The following is a 23,720-nucleotide window of genomic DNA, read 5'->3' as shown; positions in this document are numbered from 1 at the left end:
GCAGATGCACAGCCTGCTGATCACACCCCGCTGACGCACACCGCACCAATGCACACCCCGCTGATGCACACCGCACTAATGCACACTCTGTTGATGCACACCCTGCTGATGCACACCCCGCTGATGCACACCCTGCTGATGTACACCCCGCTGATGCATACCCTGCTGATGCACACCCCGCTGATGCACACCCTGCTGATGCACACTCTGTTGACACACACCCCACTAATGCACACCCCACTGATGCACACCCCGCTGATGCACACCCCGCTGATGCACACCCCACTGATGCACACTCTGTTGACACACACCCCACTAATGCACACCCCACTGATGCACACCCTGTGAAGGCAGCACGTTAGTTCCAGTACTCGGGTCCTTCCACTCACCGAGGATACCTAGACTAAGTTACTGGCTTCAGGCTTCAGTCTAGCTGCCTGTGTGGGCATGTGGGGCGTGGACCAGCAGATAGGTTTGTCTCTTGCCTTCTGCCTTTCAAATAAAATGTAACTATTTTGAAAAAATAGATAATATGAAAAAAACTACACTGGATTTCAGATACTTTCCTATGGAAACTTTCATCTTAAGAAATATGTCTGTTTGAAATGCAGAGGAATGGGGAGAGATAGAGACATATCTCCCACTTATCCCTGAGTGCTGCAACAGCTGGAGCTGGGCCAGGATAAAGCCTGGAGCCGGAAACACAGCCTGGGCCTCCTGCACTGAGCCACGTCTGCTACCTGCCTAGGTGTACATTAGTAGGAAAGTGGAGTTAGAAGTAAAGTCCAGATTCAAGTGCAAGCGTTCTGACCAACCACTGCACCAAGAGCTTGATCGAAACGTATCTGTTAATTGTGTTTTTCTCCTGAAAAGATGTATATGTGTGTGTGTATACATTCATTCATATATATTCATCATATATTCATAAATATCCATTTATATATGACACCTTAAATATATACAACAAAAACATTCAAAAGAATTAACCACGTACAATGATTTAGGACAAATACTATGTTATATTTTTTAGAAAAGCTTTATTTTATCTGTTTGAAGAAAGAAGTACAGAGAGAGCTAGAGAAAGAGAAGAGAGATTAAGAGAGATCTTCCCTACACTGGTTCATTCACAAATGGCCTCAATGGCCAGGGCGAAGCCAGGAGCTAGTCTTCTCTGGGCCTCCCTGCACAAAGGCCAACCGCTTGGGTTATCTTCCGCTTCTTGCCCTGCTCATGAATATCCAGGACTTGAACCAGGGTGCATATGGGATGCCTGGAGAAGGCGTGACAAATACCATGACATTTTCAGTGCCTTTATATCTCCATTGCACTTGGTGGTCTTGTCAGGTTTTCACTCCAGTGCTGTTCAGGTCCTCCTGCCGCCCTCAGTTGCATCTGCCCGTGAGGTCTGCACACGGTGGGCCTGTGACCTGAGTCTGTTTGACCCCTGATGCCGTTCACTACTGAAGCTCATACCTGCAGGTCTGTCCACTGTCGCGCCTCCTCGTCATCGTTTGTATTATTCTGCTATTACGGACAATGCCAGGCTAAGAAAACAACAGCAACAGCTGTGTCTGGAAGCGATGAGGAGATGCGAAAAGCCCATTTCCCCCAGCCTTTTGCACTCCTTTCTGAGACTGGCTCTTGCCTCAGCGAGAAGGCGGAGCAAGATGGTGGAGGAGGACTGTTCGGCGTTGGTGTCCTTACAGAGACTTCAATCGGAGCAGTGCTAAGGAAATCAGGTGAGAGAATGCTGCACCTGCTGGGAGCAGAGAAGAGGAGAGAAAAGACTGTTTAAGAGGTCTGGAGTTGCTTCCCTCTGGTAAGAGTGCCTTTGCTTGCTGGAGAAAGGGAGAAAGGGCCATGTCTTCCGGGGAAAGGGTGAGATGAGAACAGAGCGGTTTAGATTCTCCGTTAAGGGACCAACTGGGGCCCGGAGTGAATCATTGGACGGAAGATCTTCCTCTTTGTCTCTCCTCTCTGTATATTCGCCTTTCCAATAAAAAATAAAAAAATAAATCTTAAAAAAAAGGGAACAACTGTTGCTTCTGCAACAGTGGAGAGAGCAGAATCTGTAATTTTGTTTCTGCTCATGAGAATGTCAAGTCCTATTATTTTATCAGCAGCCAGTGTGGGGTACATTCAGAACAGCTCGTGTTTTTGAACCTTAGTTTCATTTTGCTAAAATTACTTTAAGGGCGGCTGTGGTGTGAATCATGGCATAAGACTAGGATGGACGTCAGAAGAGTCGTGCTCTGGCCCCCATGAGCCGTGGGAAACTTCAGGTGGCTCCTTCTTCAAAAATAAGAAGCTATAATCCCTGTTTTCAAATGTTAATCAGAGGGTGAATAAGAAAAGGTTCAAATGTTCAACACGCATGACTTATGTCAGTGATTTCATGTTTAGGCAGCTACGTATTGCTATGTTTTGAGTGGCTTTCATTTTAAGAGAAAGCACCAAATTATTTGCCAAAGAGTTACTGTGTAAACATTGTTTTAAGTAGCAAGGGATAGAATGAACAGATTGCCTCAGAATCACAAATTTCCAACTGATTGTAAAGCTAAGAATCCTGAAGTTGTACAAACCCCTGCCACCAATCAAGTAATTTACCTCATTAGTTCTCTGTCCTGAGCATGTTTAAAAAGTGACGCAAGAGTGCCTGGGTTCTACCCTAAAACTGATTAGACCAGTATTGCTAGGGTGGGACAACAGAAAGCCGAGCAAGAGCAAAGAACACCCTTCTTTCATCTTTTTCACTGGACCAAAGTCTACTCAGAAAAAGCACTAATGTGCTTCTAGCTGCTTAGTCATTTCCCTGTCCACAGCCACGCGGGTGTTGGTCTTAGAAGAGCCTTTGCCTGCTCACGGTGCTCGCAGGAAGAAGGGAAGGCATCCATGGGTCCCGCCGTGGCCCTGGTGCTTGGTCTCTCCTGTTTGCTTCTGCTTTTGCTCTGGAGACAGAGCTCTGGAAGAAGGGGACTCCCTCCCGGCCCCACTCCACTCCCGGTTGTTGGAAATCTCCTGCAGCTGGATATTAAGGACATCAGCAAATCCTTAACCAACGTAAGTATGCATTATGCTCCTCCAGTGGCGTGCAAAGGTAAATAACTAACTTCTAGTTTGAAATAAAATATGACTGGGGGAAAATTGTGAGAGTATTTTACTTAATGCAATGAACTTCCTGGGGATTGTTATTTTTGCTATGTGATTCTCAGAAACCCTGGCATTCAGGAATCCATTTTGCCACTAGAGAAATATTTAAGTTGGAAGCGGGAATCAAGATCAAAAATGCTGCTGCCATTTGTTGTTTTGGTCATGTTAAAAAAAATATTTATTTTTATTGGAAAGGCAGATTTACAGAGAGAAGGAGAGTCAGACAGAAAGATCTTCCATTCACTAGTTCACTCCCCAAGTGGCCCCAGTGGCTGGAGTTGCACCAATCTGAAGCCAGGAACCAAGAACTTCTGGGTCTCTCATGTGGGTGAAGGGTCCCAAGGCTTTGGGCCATGCTCCACTGCTTTCCCAGGCCACCCACAAGCAGTGAGCTGGATGGGAAGTGGAACAGTTGAGATATGGACCAATGCTTGTGTGGGATCCCAGCACTTGAAGGGGAGGATTAGCCAATTCTGCCATTGTGCTGGGCCCAGCAGTTATATTCTATGGTATTTTGTAGAATGGTAACTTCTTTTTTATTTTTTTAAGATTTATTTTTATTATTTTTTTATTGGAAAGGCAGATATACAGAGAGGAGAGACAGAGAGGAAGATCTTCCATCCGATGATTCACTCCCCAAGTGAGCGCAACGGGCCGATACTATGCCGATCCGAAGCCAGGAGCCTCTTCCAGGTCTCCCACACGGGTGCAGGTTCCCAAAGCTTTGGGCCGTCCTGGACTGCTTTCCCAGGCCACAGGCAGGGAGCTGGAAGGGAAGCGGGGCTGCCGGGATAGAACTGGCACCCATATGGGATCCTGGGCGTGCAAGGCGAGGACCTTAACCACTTGCGCCACTGCACCAGGTCCAGAATGGTAACTTCTAATGGAGTGCTGCTTAATTAGATTTTAAAATAAGATTTTATTTATTTATTTATTGGAAAGGGAGATATACAGAGGAGGAGAGACAGAGAGAAAGATGTTCTGTCTGATGGTTGACTTCCGAAGCGATTGCAACGGCTGGAGCTGAGCCAATCTGAAGCCAGGAGCCTCTTCCAGGTCTCCCATGTGGGTACAGGGTCCCAAGGCTTTGGGTCATCCTTGACTGCTTTCCCAGGCCATAAGCAGGGAGCTGGATGGGAAGTGGAGCGGCTAGGATTAGAACTGGTGCCCAAAGGGAATCCTGGTGTGTTCAAGGTGAGGACTTTAGCCACAAGGCTATTGTGCCGGGCCCTAATTAGAGATTTTATTCATGAAGTTACCTACCGTGTGCTCCTCATAATTTCACTCAGATGAGCCAAGATAATTGAACTATGAAGAAACAAGTAATACTTGATGCTAAGGAAATATTTATGGTGACACAATAAACACTATTGGATGAGAAAAAGTGATCTACTCAGGGTCTGTTGGGTGGTAAAGGGAAATTTCTGGGTTTGCCCAGAGCTGCTGCCTTGACTTGTGGTCGTATAGCAATGGTTTTTGTACGACATGCCACATGTCCTGGCACTCCCTGTGTGGTGTTTATCCTCTCAGTGTTTGTAATACCAGCAGATCTCAAATTGAGCTGGCATTGGAATGATCTGCGGCTAATTTTTAAAATGCACCTTTATTTATCACAGGCTACTGAGATACCCATGGGAAGAGCTTTGCAGGTGATCCTGAAACAGCATCTGGGAGTGTCATGATAAGTTGCTCAAGCAGCAGAAATTAATATTTGAGTTCTCTACTTTTTACTCATGGGATACTGGAGATAAATTGGGAATTCTTTAAGGTTTAGTTTCTTCCTTTTTTTTTTTTTTTGTTTGGTTTCTTTTTATCTGTGAAACGGAGTAAGTAAATCTAGCTCAAGGTGGTGATGTGATTATTGGCTTAGCGATCTGTACTAATCAGCAGGTCTGTTGTCTGGCAATGGGAGGGGGTCTCTATGTGGTCACTGGAACAATCACTATTATAGTTATACCACACATCTAGGTGTAGTTGGAGATATGTCTGACAGGACAAAAGCATCAACAACATGATAATGGCAATCTGAATCACACGGATTATACTGGCAAAACACTGGCTTGTTTCGCTACAGTTTGACTCTTCTTTCCGTTTCCCAGCTCTCTAAAGTCTATGGTCCTGTGTTCACTCTGTACTTTGGCATAAAGCCCATTGTGGTGTTGCATGGATATGAAGCAGTGAAGGAAGCCCTGGTTGACCCTGGAGAAGTGTTTTCTGCAAGAGGCAGTTTCCCAGTAGGTGAAAAAGTTAATAAAGGACTTGGTAAGTGAGAGCGTGTGTGTGTCTGTGTGTTGAGCAATGGGATGGAAAGTATGGAAAACAGAGATTTGTGTAGCTTTTCAAACACATGCTACAGGCTATCCATTGTCTGCCATCTGTCAGTTTCCTTTATCCTTTGCCTGGAATATCCCTCCTAATTTCTGTTTCCCCTTCTGGTAGGACTTCTTTTCAGCAATGGAAAGAAATGGAAGGAGATGCGGCGCTTCTCGCTCATGACCTTGCGCAATTTCGGGATGGGGAAGAGGAGCATAGAGGAGCGAGTTCAGGAGGAGGCCCGCTGCCTTGTGGAGGAGCTGAGGAAAACCAACGGTGGGTGACTCTTCACTCCGCACCTCTGCTTTGCCACATTTACTCTCCCACACTGCTTTGACCTCTGTGATGCTCTCACACTCTTTCCGGCATTGTCCAGACCTTTCTGAGACTTGCCTTTCAGTCCATGTGGATGAAGTGGGAATGACTGCCAGCATCCTCATTGGGCATGCGCACATAAGAGGTGCTTTTATTCAATGGTCCAGGCTTGGATGGTGAGCCTTCCTGCTGCGTCTGGGGGTTTTCTGGGAAGGCGAGGGCTTACTATTTCTGCCAATAGTGATGCTTATCTGTGGTTTCAAACAGCTGGGCATCTTTAATGCACTCTTATGGACTATGATTTCTTTGTTAACTAATAGCTATTTTGTCTATTTGTTTCAAAGGAGAAGACAGCAAACCAGCTCTCTTGTTCACTTACCATTCCTGATGCTGTGCCAGGCCACAGCTTGGAGCTTGGTACTCATTCCAGGTCTTCCATGTGGATGGCAGAGACCTAAACACTTGAACCTTCATGACATTTGCTAGGATGTTCTTTAGCAGGAAGCTAGAATGAGGGGTGGAGCCAGACTCAAACCTAGGTACCCTGGGATGGGGTGGTGTGTGGGCTGCTTCATTAGTAGAGCAAATGTCCATCTTACAGTAATTAGCAATTAGCTGGAGCTGTATATTTAAGTATATTTAAGCAATTGCAGTAAAATTCTCCATATATGCAAATAACCATTAATAAGGCTGTTTTAACTAAATTCTATTATTAAAAATCCTTGCCTTACCTTCCCCAGGATATTCTGCCTTTATTTATGTTAGTCATTTTAAAATTTTCTATGTATCATGGTTCCTTGATCTCTTGGGTTCCTATGGGCTTGGGAGGGACTCCGCAGCTAGGACTGGGTGATCACCCTAGCTCATCTCTAGACATAGCAAGTATCTTGCAATGGGTTCTTCAATTATTTAATTCTCTACTATTTTTTCACAACACTTTGAGTCACTCATGATATCAATTTGGGGGTTTTGAACATTTTTTTTTTTAATTGGAAAGGCAGATTTATAGAAAGAAGCAGAGACAGAGAAAGATCTTCCATCCACTGGTTCACTCCCCAAGTGGCCCCAATGGCTGGAGTTGCACCGATCTGAAGCCAGGAACCAGGATCTTCTGGGTCTCCCATGTGGGTGCAGGGTCCCAAGGCTTTGGGCCGTCTTCCACTGCTTTTCCAGGCCACAAGCAGTGAGCTGGATGGGACGTGGAGTATCCAGGATATGAATTGGTGCCCATATGGGATCACGGTTCATGCAAGGCGAGGACTTCAGTCCTGTGCTCTGAACATATATGTTTTATTAGTGATCTGATTACAACAATTTAATCTAAAATTCCCCATCCCTGCCCCCCCCATATAAATGAGGGATTTAACATAAATAATGTTGAGTGGAATAAAGCAGACATCTGGCAATTTGATTGCTGATTTTTTGCCCTTGCCTATGAACCTATGGTCTTTCTACTTTCTATTTTTTGAATACTATGGTTAGTGGCATATTAAGCTTTGATGATAAAGTGAGTTGGAATTATATTTTTGTAAAAAACATAAAGAAAGGAGGAAGATTGAGAGGAGAATGAAAATATGGTGATATTCTTGGAATTGTACCTATGACATTTGCTTTGTTTCTACTAATAAAAATTACAAAATACCCTTTCTCAGTTTTTGATGGCTGTATAGGGCATTAATCCGTAATTCCACAGGAGGGCAGGCTTTGTCCAAGTAAGTGCGGGTTCTGACTGACGAGAATATGTGCTCTTTCCTAATTCAGCAAATATTCCCCTCCGCCTCTTTAATATTGAAATGGACAAACTAAAGGTCTTTATTTATCGATTGAACGTTTTCTTTGTCTTGTGATTTGAATTTGGAATGAAGGCTTCTTACTTTGTTTTTAGGAGGGCCAATCTATCTTTTGATTTGGGTTAGTTTGGGTTAGTTTTACCTTTCATAGAACCTGGAGGAGCCCTTTCTTTCTCCCCTCCCCTCTCCTCCCCTCCCCTCCCCTCTCTTCTTCTCCCCTCCCCTCCCCTCCCCTCCCCTCTCCTCCCCTCCCCTCTCCTCTCCTCACTTCTCCTCTCCTCTTTTCTTTTTTGAAACGTTTGTTTCATCAGATACTTGCATTTTCCTGTTCTCTTTATGTTTAGTCCTTCTCTCTGCTGGTTCTCCACACTGTTCCTTCCAGCGTTCTCTGAGAGCTTCCCAGGTCCCAATTTTCCTGCTCTGTCAATGACAGGTGATCTATATTTTCAGCTGACAAACGGATGCCATTTTATTTCATTTGCTCTACAAGAAGAACCAGATGCTTTGGGTCAGAATCATGTAAACTGACGCTGTGATGTCGGTAGAATAACTGGAAGACCATTATCACCAGATTGGCTAGGATGAAACAGCCAATCCTAGGAAAAATGACACATGGATTTTAAAAATGTTGAGGAATTTGCTGATCATCGCATTTCTAGGTGGATAATAACCCAGAAGTTCTCAAATGATCTTTATTATCGGTATTTCTATGTTATGTGTTAATAGTATTTTTAAATTGTTTTTCCCTCTTCAGCCATGCCCTGTGACCCAACCTTTATTCTGGGTGCTGCTCCTTGCAACATGATTTGCTCCGTGATTTTCCAGAGCCGTTTTGATTACGCAGATCAAAATTTTCTTAATTTGATGGAAAAATTCAATGAAAATCTCAAGCTTATGAGTACCCCATGGATCCAGGTGAGGTTAAGTGCTTCTTTACCAAGAAAACTCCTTGATACTCTTTCAAAGATGTTGAGAATTCTATATGGAGTGTGAGTTGTTCTCCATGGAATATGCTTTGAAAGCTGGCTATTTGAATACCAGCCAGGTGATAATCCTGGAAATCAGACCCTTTGTTGTTCTTTTAGGGCTTTGTGGCTGTTTTCTGCTGTAGATATATTTCCTTTCCTTGCTTTCCATAGATTACAGCTATTTGTTTAGCTAAATAAAAAAAAGTATTTATTTTTTATTGGAAAGGCAGATTTACAGAGAGAAGGAGAGACAGAGAAAGATCTTCCAGTCACAGATTCACTCCTCAAATGGTTTCTATGGCCAGAACTAAGCTGATCTGAAGCCAGGAGCCTCTTCTGGGTTTCCCACATAGGTACAGGATTCCAAGATGTTAGGCTATTTCCCACCGTTTTCTCATGCCACAAACATGGAATTGGATCAGAAGTGGAACATCCAGACATGAAATAGTGCCCATACGGAATGCTGGCACTAGCAGACAGAGGATTAGCTAGTGGAACGATTGTGCCAGTCCCTGAAACAGTCCAAAACCAGGAACCAGAAACTTCTTCTGGGTCTCCCACGCAGTTGCAGGGTCCCAAGACTTTGGGCTGTCCTCGACTGTTTTCCCTAGCCACAAGCAGGGAACTAGAAGGGAAGTGGAGCTGCTGGGACATAGGATCCTGGCACATGCAAGGCGAGGGTTTTAGCCACTAGGATGCTGTGCCAGGCCCAAAGATTAAATGTTTTTCTCTTAAATCTCAGCTAGTCAGGATAGAGATTTATGGAATGTGAGGTGTCAGAAAAAAAAAGAGATAGGAAGACATAGGTGAGATTGATAAATAGAATAAAAAAGGTGGGAAGAAGAAATGACACTTAAAAAAAATAAAATGGAAGGCCCGGCATGGTAGCTTAGTAGCTGAAGTCTTCACCTTGCATGAACCAGGATCCCAGAGGGACACCGGTTCTAATCCCAGCAGCCCAGCTTCTTATCCAGCTTCCTTCTTGTGGCCTGGGAAAGCAGTCGAGAACAGCCCAAAGCCTTGGGTCCCTGCACTCACGCAGGAGACCCAGGAGAAGCTCCTGACTCCTGGCTTCAGATCAGTACAGCTCTGGCCTTAATGGCTGTTTGGGGAGCGAATCAATGGATGGGGGATCTTCCTCTCTGTCTCTCCTCCTCTCTGTATATCTGCCTTTCCAATAAAAATAAATAAATCTTAAAAACAAACAAACAAAAAAAGGAAAATGGAAGGGAAGGAGGAAGGGAGAAGTGAAGTTCTTGCAGATTGGCCCTCTGCTGCAGTGGCTGGTGCTCCAGCAGCTCTGAGAGGTCAGCTGGAGTGACAGTCAGTCTTCTCAGGTCCCCTCTTAGTCCGTGTCCAGACCAGAGTATGCTCATAGCTTTCTGAGTTCTTCTGTGTACACAAACACATTAGAATGATTTAACTAGTTTATTAGAAGGTCAGAGTAGGAGGGAGGGGAAGGGAGAAGGAAGAAAGAGAAAGAATGCTCATTTACCAGTTCATTCTTCAATAATTGTGATGATTGAGGCTGAGACAGATTGAAGCCAATGACCTGGAACTCAGTCCAGGCAGGGCCCCAAGAACTTGGGGCGTCACCTGCTACTCCCCATGGTGAGCATTAGCAGGGAGCTGGGATAGCCAGCAAAGCTGAGAGTCAAACTCACACACGGATGTCTGAACTTGTGTTCTAATTGTGACACCACATGCCTATCTTCATGGGTACTTGTTTTTTCAGACAGAAAAGTGTATTTGCAAAGGGAACATGTGGGCAGGAAAAGAAGTGGAAAGGGGAAATCACATCCCAGGAGAAAGCTGGGAGGTGGGGTGCCTCTGGACAGGAGAGATGGAGGGACATCAAAGGTTTGAGGAAGGGTCTTGGGCTTTTAAGCCTTCTCTTACCCCTCCTTGTTGGGCGGGAACCTACAGGTAAGATGTTCCCCATTGGTGGTCTCTTCACCGTAGGTTAGGCAATACTTGTGCCCCACCTGAAGGGTGGCCAAGACCTCAGCAGGCCTGGATGGTCTCAGAGGCTTAACTTTTGCTTTTTTTCATTCCTCCAAAACACAATAAATGAAGTGATTTCGTTCATCCTGTGGGTCCCTGCTGGGGTTCTTTGTAGGGGCCACCTCTGTACCAATGGGGAGATCCATCTTGTCTCTCAAACTTTTTCCTAATGTTTAGGGAGTCTTAGGGAGTCATAGCTTTTTTTTTTTTCTTTTAAGATCTCTTAAATGTTTTAAAGTTACTGATTATTTACACCTTGCTTCTAGTGACCTGAATTAGCAACACTTTCAGTTGGAACCTGTAGCTTACTCTCTAGCTTTATCTGCTCATAAGCAGGCCGGGCAGTGGTACAGAAAAAGAATCAGGTACTTTCTCTTTAGATACTGGGGGGGTCAAAGAAACCCCAAGACTTGAGGATAAGCCCCAACGTGGTGTTTGTAGTGGATGGCCTGTTTCCCAATTGAAACGAGAGGATAAAGACAGAAGCGTCCTTGAGTTCATATCTCTCGCAAGTCTGAAATATCTTTCAAGCTTGTCTCCAGTCTGTGGCGTTCAGGGGTGTCCTGAGGTTCACAGGGAAGGGAGGAAGGTGAGGGCGAGGTTAGACCCGCAGCTGCTCAGCCTTCCAAGCCTCCTGGGACATATCTGTCAGAAGTGGCATGTGCCGGGATTGACCAGTTTCCGTTTTCCGCACCATGCTAGTTATGGCACTCCTGCCTCTTCAGATATAGCCTGGTCCTGTTCTGCGGGCATACATGTCAGAAGTAGCATGTCCCAATATTGAGAAGTTCCTGTTCCCTGCATCTTGCTAGACCTGGGACTCCTGCCTGGTCAAGTATATCCTGGTTTTGCTAGCCTTAATCAGGATCCAGGGGTCAAATAAGTCCCAGTTTGTAAGGATACACCGAGAGGCATCTGGGGGTGCACTTGTGAATTCTGCTGAGATCCCATCTTGTGAAGTCTTCTCGCGGTTGAGTAGGGTCATGTGGCTCCAGTCTGAATCTCTTTTCCATGCCCCACGTTGGGTGCCAGGGAAAATATGTTATCAGAAAAGCCTGGTGGGTTTTTTCCTCAGCTTTTTATAGAAATTAAAAGCTAGGAACCGGTTGCAGACAGAAAAGTTTATTTGCAAAGGGACCAGGTGAGCAGGAAAAGCAGAGGGAAGGGGAAGCGCCTCCTGAGAGGGCCAGGAGTGGGGTGCCTGTCAAAGGAGAGGGGGGAGATACGTCACGAATGCTTTTTAAAGCCCAATTTAAGGGGGGAATTAAAAAAAAAAGATGTATTGACTAAGGAAAAAAAAGTCCTATTTCGTGCTCTATTGTGTTAACTCAGGTGGGATCCTTTTGAAATGGTTGTCCGTTTGCCTTGAAAGGTTTTGATAAAATAACTACTTCTTTTCCACTCAGAGCTCTGGATTAGATGAAGTGAAGGTGTATCTTCCATCAATCCTTCAAGCAGTTCTCAGGCAGGTTAGAAAAGAGAAACACAATCGTTCTGTCTGCAGCCAGGAGCCAGGGTCCCACCCTGCAACAGGCTGCACCTGCCAGGAGCACTGGCAAGGGAAGCTGGGAGGGAGGAAGGGGGAGTGAAATGCTACAAAACATCCACATTGCCTTTCCTTTCATTCAGCTTCCCTCTCCCTTCTTGCTGCCAATCCTTGTTGTTTTGAATTCTGATAAAGTTTGTTATGACAATTCTTTCTTGGTTTCTCAAAACAAGGTTTTTGCAGGTAGGGCACTTTGGAGCCATCGACTGTGCCATTTTGGCCTGTGTCATACTGTGACCTGAATACGTAAACAGCACAGACCTATCCACATTGTCACAACAGGGAGCTATCACCTGGAGAAAAGAGCTACACTCTTTGTTTTATAGACAACAATACAGATACCAAAAGATAGAGAATTCCAACCCCTTGACTGGCAGTTTTCTCCTCACAAGTCTTTTTTTTTTTTTTTTATGATTTATTCATTTTCGTTGGAAAGGCAGATATACAGAGAGGATGAGAGACAGAGAGGAAGATCCCCCATCCGATGACTCACTCCCCAAGTGGCTGCAACGGCCAGAGCTGCACGGATCTGAAGCCAGGAACCTGGAGCTTCTCCTGGGTCTCCCACATAGGTACAGGGTCCCAAGGCTTTGGTCCATCCTCAGCTGCTTTCCCAAGCCACAGGCAGAAAGCTGGATGGGAAGCAGGGCTGCCAGGGTTAGAACTGGTGCCCCTATGGGATCCTGGTTCATGCAAGGCAAGGACTTTAGCTGCTAGGCCACCGTGCTTGACTCCTCCATCACTCTTTGAGCGATTGCTTGAAAGCATGCACATGGCCCCCAGTGACATCTCCAGGGCTTTGATGAAAAACTTCTGCTACCCCACATGCTGGTTCACCAAGCAACATTTAGATATACCTTCGTGACACTACTTGGCAGAAATGTCCTGGGTTGGGATGTCAAAGAGTGAGAATGTTTGGGAGCACAGATGCTGTGAGGAAGCCCTGAGTAGGTCATGTTAGATGCATCTCCTGGGATGCTGGCTGGGATGGTGAAGCATAAATCTCATCACAGCCTTGCTCTGTGTTGAGCTAGTGCATCGCGTGATAGAAGTAACCACCATGTTGGCATGCGGGCTCTTACTCCTAACACTGATCTAGATTCTGTGGCGGCTTTGCAGCCCTCCCGTATTCACACTGTCATCATTCTGTTCCCGTGGCTGCTTGCTCAGAGCGCCCACAGCAGGGAGCTGCCCTGTGCTTGGGCTCAGGTGGCTCATCCCTCTTCTGTCCTCAGCTGTGCATGTGAATAACCACAAAACTCTTGCCAGTCTGTGTTTTTACATAAAGATGCATAAACGCAATGTGTGAGTACAGGAAACTATTGTCATCTTTGAACATGGAGTCAACACAGATGTACTGTATATGAACGATCAAATATTGCTCATTGAGGTGGAGAGGGTGGCTTTTTTCATCTCTGTTTTGATACATAGTGGCACATTCTGTACATGTCTTTGGTATGTGTTTTTAATTAAAATTTTTTGTATTATTTTTTTAAGATTTGCAATACTTTTCCTATACTCATGGATTTTCTCCCAGGGAGTCACAACCAAGTGCTTAAAAATTTTTTTTATGTAAAAAATTATGTTTTGGAGAAAGTCAAAGAGCATCAAGAATCTCTGGACGTTAACAATCCCCGGGACTTCATTGATTGCTTTCTGATCAAAATGGAACAGGTAAAATGTCATTTATTTGCCTGTGTTTTGTGGCAGGATATTTTTTAAGGCTTTTTGATGTGACTATATATTCTTTTGTTCAGGGCATAGGAATCTCCCAGTTTCTTTCTTTCTCTTGTAATGATTTTGCTCAGGAAAAAATGCTTGGTGCATTCAATAGGAGGGAGGAGTAGGAGGCCTCTGTTCTGCCATATTGTAGAAGTCATATTCTGAGAATTGCAAAGTCTTAATTCTGACCTATGACATTTTTTAAGATCTTGCCCTAATTTCTATCAGTTAAGATTGTGTGTGCAGCGAAAACCCAGGTAACAGTGACCTGATGAATTATTGTCCTTATTTATTTCACAAGCCGGAAGTCTCAGGTTAGTCCAGGACTGCTGCTGGATCCCTGAGCCATCGTGGCCTGTATCCTATGACTACATAAACATTCATACTTGTGCTCAAATACTTAAGTTCCAAGTGATATCTGGACCTTGAAGAAGAACAAAGAGGAAGTGGCCGGAAGCATCCTTTGTATGTGTCGTTGGCGCACATGTGCTGCATGGTCATCATACCTACAGCAGTAACTGGGGAATGGAATTTTGAGGCAAAAAAAACAAAGAAAGAAAAAGAGAAAAAATTAGGGAGAGTGATAGGAAATAAAGATTGGGTCGATGAGATACATAATCTGTTATTTCATGCAATTGAAATTTCATACTACACTGTCCAGTTTCTACATGTATTTACTTTTGGAACAGCTGAGTTACTTTGGATTCTATCTAAAGGTACTGGAAAATAAAATAACTAAATGCTCACATAATTCCTAGGAAAAGCATAATCAACAGTCTGAATTCACTGTTGAAAGCTTGCTGGCCACTGTGACTGACTTGTTTGGAGCTGGCACGGAGACGACGAGCAGCACCCTGAAATACGGACTCCTGCTCCTGCTGAAGCACCCGGAGGTCACAGGTACGCTCCTCATTGGTGAGCAGGGTGAGGCCAAGACGTTGGCAGGTGCCCTCCACCTTGTTTCCCTTATAGAAGCTTCTCTGAAAAATCTGTGCCATCAGCTGTAATGGATGCAAAAGCAATGAAGGGATAAAAAGTGAAGCAAATATGCCCAATAAAGAAGCCTGTGTGAGCACTGATACAGAGGCATCGGAGCTCTCCAAGGAAGGACCAGCATGAGTAGGATGATATGTTGACTCTTTGAAAAGTAGACAAGTTGGAGTGTAGGCATGCGTCTTAGTCCATTTCCTGTGTTTTTGAGGCTGAGTTCATAGAGGAATGAAGGGTCAGGAGCATCTCGTCTGCCTGTTTCTGGTAAGAGCTTCACAGAGGAGGCCTTGGTGATGCCAAGACCATGTGCAGGAGCTGCAAGTGAAAGAAAAATTCAGGAAACTGCTGGACTCCACCCGGTAAGATCAGCATTAACCCCTCCTGAAAGTGGAGCCCCATTGCCTACGCCGTTCTGCCTGTAGGTTCCTTACCTCTCACCCCACCATTCAGAGGGCACGTGAGCTTTGAGGAGAGATATTGTGACCATGTCCAGATGATGGCAGTATGTTCTTACAGATCTTTCCTTATTCTGAAAATGTGGTATTCTAATGCTATGGCAGGGAAATCAGAAACTAAAAGTATAGTGGATTTTCCAGAAAATTGATGAAATGACTTGTGAAAATTTCCAGTCTGGAAAATATTTTGTTATGCTTTAAAATTGATTTTTCTTTGAAAGGCAGTGAGACAGAGACATAGAGTGAATGAAAGAGCTTACATTTACTGATCACTTCCACAAAGGCCCACAACATCCAGGACTGGGCCAGGCTGACGCAGGGAGCCTGCAGCTCCATCCAGGTCTCCTGTGTGGACAGCAGGAACTCGGGCAGGTGAGCCATGCCTGCTGCTGTAGGCCCCAGTCTCCCAAGGATTAACTCCACAGCACAGCTTGTTTCTCAAGGGTGTAACAGGAAAGGCAATCATGGCCTGATACATTTAGCCTGTGGCTTGACTGCAATCTCCTTCCTTCCTGCTTCCCCTTGTTGCATGTCCTTGGGGGAGCTTAGGTGTGGCTTAGCAATCTCCCTCCTTCTTGTTTCCCCTTGTTGCATGTCCTTGGGGGAGCTTAGGTGTGGCTTAACCATTGGGAGGATCCTGGGAGGGTCCAAGCAGACTATAAAAGATGCAGCTTGACTTCAAATAAACGGCATTCGGCATTCTCCTCACAAGAATGACCCACTGTGTCTGTGTGTTGTCTGTCTTGTCTGTCTCATAACCCTAGTCCCTCCGCTCGACTCAGGGCTCGGAGTACGTGGCGACGCGGGCGTTGCCAACATGCTGCCTCCCAGGGTTCACATTAGCACAAAGCTGGATGGAAGCAGGAGCGGTTGGGACTCAAACTCAGACACTGATATGGGATGTTCATGTTACAACTGGTGTTTTAACCTCCGTATCAAACATAAAAAATGTTGTTATAAATAAAATGTAGAAAATACAGTGAGAGGAAGTGTTTATACGTTTATTTGTGGGTACATAACCTCACATATTTTGTGAAGTATCAGTGATGATGTGAGCTCTTTTTTCTCTTACAAACATGTTTTAGACATTGTCTAAAAATAAAGTAATAGAAATAGTCATTACTAGAAATTTGAACTTAAAGTTTGGAGGAAGCTTCTAGAGCTTTAAAATTTTTATTAGTATAAAGAGAAAGTATTTCGTGTGTTAAATAGATTTAGCTATAAGATAGCTATACTTCCCTCCTTCTCAAATTTTCTCTTCCAGTTCCCTTCCTCCTCTACCTTATTTTCTATTAATTTTTGTAAAGCTATAGTTTTACTCCACTCCATAATCACAGGCTTAATTCACCATTGGCCATAATATTCAGCAAGTAAAAAGTAGGAAGACCACAATTCCATAGGAGTGTAAACAGGGCTAAAACCAAAAATCATATCACAAAATGTCTTTCATTCTTGTACTTTTTATATTCTATATTAACTGACATGTTTCAGAGAAAACATGTGTTTGTCTTTTTGAGACTGGTTAATTACACTATGTGTAATGGTTTCCAACTGCATCCATTTTGTCACAAACAAACAGAACTTCAATTTTTTATGACTGAGTAGTGTTCTGTGGAGTGTGTGCATATATATATATATATATATATTTATTTATTCAGTCATCAGTCAGTGAACATATGGGTTGATTCCGTATTTTAGCTATTGTGAATTGAGGAACTACATTAAATGTGTAGGTACAGGCAAGTCTTTTGTCACTAAAATTCGAATGTACTATCTGTTATAGCGCAAATGTAATTCTTGCTTGTAGTGGTTTAATTTCTTTGGAGTAAATTCCCAGAAATGGAAGGGCTGTGTTATATGGTAAATCCATTTTTTTTTCATCTTTATGGGGAATCTCCCTAATGATTTCCATAATTGTTACACAATTTACATTCCCACCAACAGCATGTCTTTGGGGTATGCGAGGATGAGAGCATATTATTGCAAGTTGACAGTAAACACTTCACATACACATACTTATATACTAACAGATTTGTTAATAAATTCAGTTTTTTATATCCTTCATTTCTGTTTTCCTTTTTGCAAGACAGTAATTTCTTGAGGTTATATGACCTGAATATTTATATTTTGAAGATTTAATAATTTGTATTGATTATCCTGTTTGTTAGTATTTAGATATGTACAGATATAATGCTTACTTTATGAGAAAGTTATATCTGCCCATAATATAGTCATTCTTTCTCCAAGTCTAGATGTGGAAGTGTATTTCAGATAGCTTGTATAAAAGTAAAAAGATAAATTTATTTTGATACAAAGATGAAAATTCCATGTGTAGATTTTTTTTAATAACACTCATTGTCCATGAACTTTTTAAAGAGTTGTCATATTTTAGGCCTTGTGGTATTGCTGGGTCCACTTTATCGTGCATTATGTGACACTAAACTGCTGTGAAATTTGTTCCATTTTTGTTCCCTTCTGTTAATTCTTATTTGTATCTTTCAGCTAAAGTGCAGGAGGAGATTGAGCGTGTGATCGGCAGACACCGGAGCCCCTGCATGCAGGACAGGAGCCTCATGCCCTACACGGACGCTGTCATCCACGAGATCCAGAGATTCATTGACCTCGTCCCCACTAACCTGCCCCATGCAGTGACCAGTGATATTAAGTTCAGAAGCTACCTTGTCCCTAAGGTAAGAGTATTAATTAGCTAACAATGAAATACCAAAGCAACTGTCTTCATCAAGAGAAAAGGGTTATTCAATTAATAGCTTTGGACATTCAGAGTTGAATATTGGGCCAGAGGAAAGGGCATGGCGTGAACAGGGCAGGACTGTGCTGAGCAGGCGTCTTGTGGTAAGCCAGGAAGCAGAGACAGCAACTGGTGCTGATTTAAGCCTTTAGAACTATTCTTTAATAAGAAATTCCTTTGAGAGTACACCGCAGGACTTAAGAGCATCCCACGGGGCCCATCTGCTAAGCTGCATGATTGGACTGAGATTCTACCCTCTTACTATGACCAATCTGAGTTTTAAGTGCTGCGTGTGTTGGTGGGCCAAGACATGTTCAGATGATAGCAACATGCTTGCTTTTCCTATGCTACACCTCTATTCTTGAAATTCTGAGGTCCACAGTATGCTTTCCCAGGGCACAAGTAGGGAGCTGGATGGGAAGCGGAGCTGTCGGGGTTAGAACCGGTGCCATATGGGATCTGGCACATACAAGGCAAAGGCTTTAGCTGCTAGGCTATCATGCTGGGCCCAGAAGTATGGTTTTATTTTAATGAGAAATGTTCTTTTGTTGCAAAATTTTAAAATCATAGTACATAGACAGTGCCTATTATTAAAAAATGATGCTTGTTTTTGTGCCAAATAAATCCATACTCTTAGTTCCATTTTTCTGATATTTTATTTTCATACGAACCAGTGCTCACATGGGATACTACCACACCACAGTGGAAGCTTTGGAGATTCTGGGCCATGTGATGGAAAGTAGTCCTCCATCTTTTTTATGTGTTAATATTTTCTTGGAAATTGTATTTCAGGTATATGTTTTGGGCTAGAATATTATTCATATGATGTCATGTGTGTTCCATTGCATCACATTGTAGCTAAATGCAGGTAAAGTCAGTTTATTCCTTTACTGCTGGTGTTAAATCGTCACTCGGAGGTCTGTCAGAACTCTCCATTGCTGGGCCTGGGGTGATGGCTCAAATGACTAATCCTCAGGTGGGGAGCACCGCGATCCTGGCTGTCTCACTTTGCATGCAGCTGCCTGCTTATAGTCTGGGAAGACAGTGGAGGATCCTTGGGACCCTGTACTTAATGTGGGATACCTGAAGGATTCTGGCTCCTGGGTTGGATCACATTGGCTCAGATCTGGCTACTGTGGCCCTTTGGGGAATTACCTAGTGGATGGAGGATCTTTCTTTCTGTCCTTCTCTCTGTAAATTTGATCTGCCTTTCCAATGAAAATAAATAAACCTTAAAAAGAATTCTCCATTGTTGAGATTCTATTTTTTATAGAAAATTAAAAAAAGAAAAATTATTATTTTAAAAAGATTTATTTATTTATTTATTTATTTATTTATTTATTTTATTGGAAAGGCAGATGTACAGAGAGGAGGAGAGACAGAGAGGAAGATCTTCTGTCCGATGATTCACTCCTCAATGGCTGGTGCTGCGCCAATCCAAAGCCAGGAGCCGGGAACTTCTTTCCAGGTCTCCCACCTGGGTGCAGGGTCCCAAGTCTTTGGTCCATCCTCAGCTGCTTTCCCAGGCCACAAGCAGGGAGCTGGATGGGAAGTGGAGCTGCTGGGATTAGATCCGCCGCCCATATGGGATCCTGGCGTGTTCAAGCGTTTTACCATTGCACTATCACACCAGACCCCCCAAAAGAAAAATTATAACGTAGTACTGCCAGAGTTTGTGAACACTATGTCATAATTCATGTAACAATTTTAATACTGACCTATGATCCTTGCCTGAATCAATGATCTTACCTCAATATTGCAAAGTGGTGAATATTTTCAAAATTTTTATCCCTCCTTTTTTAATAGATTAGAATCCATCTACAGTGAAGAGCTTGTCCACATTTTTAAAGTAAAAGAAATATGTTACATTCCAATGGTATTCCATAAATCTTACTGTATTTCATTGGTACAAAAGTCATTTTAATTAGATCATACTTCCATTCAGTAAGTCCTATGAAGAATTATCCAGTACTTCTGATTTTTCTAAAGCCAACACAGTCTTCCACTTAAGATGAAATCCACATATAGGTTGTGTGGAAACTGAGTTGATGAAGAGAACAGCAAGTGATGAAAAGTATCTGTGTGTAAGCTTAATGATCAAAATATCGGGGCTGCACTCTGGTGCACAAGTTTCCAGGTCCTCAGTACTCCTGCACTGTTGGAAGATACTTAAAAAATCGTCGCTTCTACGCTCAGACTACTTGTTCTGTCTTTCTGGAAAAAATCGCTGCTGACTTCCCCCCATTCTATTTTATTTTTAATTTTATGATATAATTTCATAGGCTCTTGGATTTCTTTTACTCCCTCCCCAAATTCTCTCCACTCAGCTTATTTCCCTCATATTATTACAATAGTATGGTCCTTCATAAGCAGTCATAAGTCCATCCTGCTATTTAAGTGTATCTTGACATTGCCAATATAGACAATGGCAGATAGCCCAGCAACCTATTATCAAGATATATCCAGCAGTTTCATTGGGAGTCCATCTTTGATCTGGAAGTAGAGAGGCATACTGCATTGTATCCTCACATCTGGATACGATAGTCTCGGTAACATAGTGACTATACATTCCCTTAAGTGAGAAGCCATAAAACAAAAATCAACAACAGGAACAGAGTTAAAAAATGTACAGCATCATGGAGTTCAGTAACATGCTACTGAATCACTAATGTGTTGATGAAGAAATGAAAAAGAAAACACAAAATCTTCTTGGACAAAATGATGCTTCTGTGTGATCAATGGGTCATCACTGCTGCTTCTACATGTGGGTTCTCTAATGTGTACACCAGGGACTGAAGTAGGTGACTTCTGTTTCTTGCCATTCTTAGACATTTTTCTTGCTTGATTATCTATTTCTCTTTTTTCCAGGGCACAACTGTAATAACATCACTAACTTCAGTACTGCATGATAGCAAGGAATTCCCCAATCCAGAGAAATTTGATCCTGGCCACTTCCTGGATGAGAGTGGTAACTTTAAGAAGAGTGAGTACTTCGTGCCTTTCTCAACAGGTAATATAAGTTCATTTCCATTTGTGCTTCAGGGGACAAGAGAGCTTGCTGGCATGATTTGGAATTTACATGGCATCTCCTTGGGCAGTGGTTGATGTGCTCTTTGAACATAATCATGAATACAACTCCCAATGCCTTGAGTCTTCTTTGCTTGTAATACATCCTTATTATTGAGCCAGACTAGTGGGGATTGGAGTGTTGACCCACCTTTGATAGATCACCCAGCTAACCAAGTGTTCTTAGAAAGCGAAGCTCATTAAGGCTTTCTTCTTTTATCATGAGAAAGATATACAAGTCTACAACTTTGAGTATCTTCTCTGTGGTGGCTGCCACTCTCTAAATAAACTATAGAGATATAATAAGTATCCTCGAGAACATCTAAGCATCTGTGGGGCTGACTTGTGAGTTAGGAAAGCAGACGAATGAACTGATTGTTGCAATCCAGTGGGGTGAGTGCTGAAAAAGGAAACCACAGGTTGCTGGCTGCGCTGGAGGGAGAAGCTGTCTACCTTCTAAACCGTCTATGCCTCATAACATTTCAACAGGAGAGAGGAAATTTCAGCTCCCTCTCTAGAGTCGAGAACAAGAAAAAGATAAGTCCAGGCACTTCGACAGAGGAGATAAGCTCCAGGAACAAGTTGTGTATAGACTCAGGGATCAGAACCAGAGCACCAGCTACAACAGGAACACCCTTGGACTGTTATAGGAAATCTGCTGGGATACCTAGTACTGTGATCTGACTCTGCTCATGGGTTATATGTCTTTCATGACTCTGCCCCGATTGCTGAAAAGTGTGCATAAGTTTCTGATGTGAAATCACATTCTTTTTTTCCCAATGGCTTTTGTTACTTGCTTTGGATCATGGCAAGTTTGAATCTCTCTTTTTATCAGGGTTGAAAAACAAATAGAGTATGGTATTTAAAGTAGTGCCTCTTTCAGTGGAGGCATGAATGTAACAAAGAAACCTAGAGAGGTTAAGCTGTACTCCGTGACAGGACCGCAAGCATAAATAGTTGCTGATGTTAGCTTGTTGGATAGATGGAATGGCTTACTTGGCAAAGCTTGAAATTTCATGGGATATTTGAGCTGAGAGTAGAAGAGGTGAAGAATGTAAGGAATGATGTTGGGCATCACATTGGGGATAGAATGCTAAGGATCTCACATCAAGCCATTTTGAGCTTTGCCGAGGATAGCTCCACCTGTCTATCCAACCATTCCATGAGCCATCATCCTATGTCCTTCAATTCATTTGCCTGTTCAGTCATTACTGCATGCTTTTTTATGGCAGTTCACAACACAGTATTTAAGGAGTAAGTTCTCTACATTTGCTGTTTTTAGGAAAACGGATATGTGTTGGGGAAGGCCTGGCCCGCATGGAGCTATTTCTCTTCCTGACCAGCATTTTACAGAACTTTCAGCTGAAACCTTTGGTTGACCCAAAGGACATTGATAGTACTCCTATTGCCAGTGGATTTGGACATGTGCCACCTTCGTACCGGCTCTGCTTCATTCCTATCTGAAGAAGGGAGGATCATCTGCTCTGCTGTCATCTGTAACTCCCCCGCCTGTGGGAGCATCATCTTCCCCCTTTCCCTGTCATCCCCTCACTCACTCCTTTCCCTAAAGATTTTGAGTTTGCTGGGTCACTGCCCATTAGATCCACTATGCATTTTATGTATAACACACAAATTGATCACCACAAGGCTAATACTTATGCTCAGTTATTAGTATGCTATTACTATAAAACAATACAATGGTAGAAAACAAAAAATGGTAATTCAGAACCATTTCACTTCTGGATGTTATAAATAAAATATTTTACTAATTTCTGGGTCAGTTCTCAGACTTCCATTTCTCTAGTGAATAATGCAGGGAAAAAATAAAAAGAATAGTCCCAAGAGGCCGTGCTGGTTCTCTTAACATAGACACAGAAGTGGACAAAGGGTAAGAAGGTAGAAAGTTCTGTTTGCTGCCACCTAGTGGTATTGGAAAGAGAGACATTGTCCAGGGGCCGTTCAGAATTGTAGTGAAGCATTGAGAGACTTAACTGTAGGGAGGATGAACATCCAGTGGTAGAATCCATGTCCCTACTTTGGTGTTACAAAAAATTTTTTTTGAAATATTATTTTTCTTTAAAGATTTATTTATTTTTGTTAGGAAGGCAGATTTACATTGAGAAGAAACAAAGATCTTCTGTTCACTGGTTCACTCCCCAAGTAGCTGTAATGGCTGAAGCGGAGCTGATCCAAAGCCAGCAACCTCCTCCCATATGAATTTTTGGGCCATCCTCTATCATTTTCCTAGGCCACAGCAGGGAGCCAGGTGGGAAATGGAGCAGCTGGGACACAAACCAGTGCCCCTATGGGATCCTAGCACGTGCAAGGTGAGGTTTGAGCCATTGAACCGTTGTGCTGGGCTGAAATACTCTTTTTATTTCTTGTTGCCAGCTTAGAGACACGTATGCATATGTACTTTCATATTTTTAATCATACATTTTCCCATAACAAGAACAAAAGTTCATAGAAAACATCACCAGATTCCTTTATTTTTTTCATCTCCATTGCATGGTTTCGTGCTTAATGTGAATCTGATGGCATTTTGATGCCAACTCTAAAATCATTATCTCTCCTCTCTCCCTTCCCCGTCTCTCTCTCTCTCTCTCTCTCACACACACACAAAGTGAGACAGTGAGTGAGAATGAGTGACCT

General features: G+C 43.2%; 1 protein-coding gene across 3 annotated transcripts; it reads left to right on the top strand.

Moving 5' to 3' along the window:
* Positions 1-2,892: 2,892 nt before the first annotated feature.
* LOC121164027 (cytochrome P450 2C18-like) lies at positions 2,893-22,795 on the top strand. Of its 3 annotated transcripts, none has more exons than XM_040991884.1 (9): positions 2,893-3,060; positions 5,250-5,412; positions 5,590-5,739; positions 8,323-8,483; positions 13,584-13,760; positions 14,573-14,708; positions 17,756-17,943; positions 20,871-21,012; positions 22,351-22,795. In XM_040991884.1, exons 1-9 carry the CDS (start codon positions 2,893-2,895, stop codon positions 22,530-22,532), a joined length of 1,467 nt encoding a protein of 488 aa, XP_040847818.1. In that variant the 3' UTR covers positions 22,533-22,795. The 3 variants fall into 3 exon arrangements, with proteins under 3 accessions (XP_040847818.1, XP_040847817.1, XP_040847819.1); XM_040991883.1 differs by having other exon boundaries at positions 14,567-14,708; XM_040991885.1 differs by lacking the exon at positions 13,584-13,760 and having other exon boundaries at positions 14,567-14,708.
* Positions 22,796-23,720: the final 925 nt, after the last annotated feature.

This window comes from Ochotona curzoniae, unplaced genomic scaffold, assembly GCF_017591425.1.
Source record: "Ochotona curzoniae isolate NIBS_2020 unplaced genomic scaffold, NIBS_Ocur_1.0 contig_66, whole genome shotgun sequence".
Lineage (NCBI taxonomy): Eukaryota > Metazoa > Chordata > Mammalia > Lagomorpha > Ochotonidae > Ochotona > Ochotona curzoniae.
Note: the sequence above shows the minus strand (reverse complement) of the source record. Positions and strands in the feature narration are given on the sequence as shown.

Bases quoted from the DNA above. Each gene is read 5' to 3' on its own strand.
- LOC121164027 (XM_040991883.1), top strand. From the start codon at position 2,893: ATGGGTCCCGCCGTGGCCCTGGTGCTTGGTCTCTCCTGTTTGCTTCTG. The intron at 13,761-14,566 runs GTAAAATGTCAT...CATAATTCCTAG, and splicing joins TTCTGATCAAAATGGAACAG to GAAAAGCATAATCAACAGTC. The intron at 14,709-17,755 runs GTACGCTCCTCA...TGTATCTTTCAG, and splicing joins GAAGCACCCGGAGGTCACAG to CTAAAGTGCAGGAGGAGATT.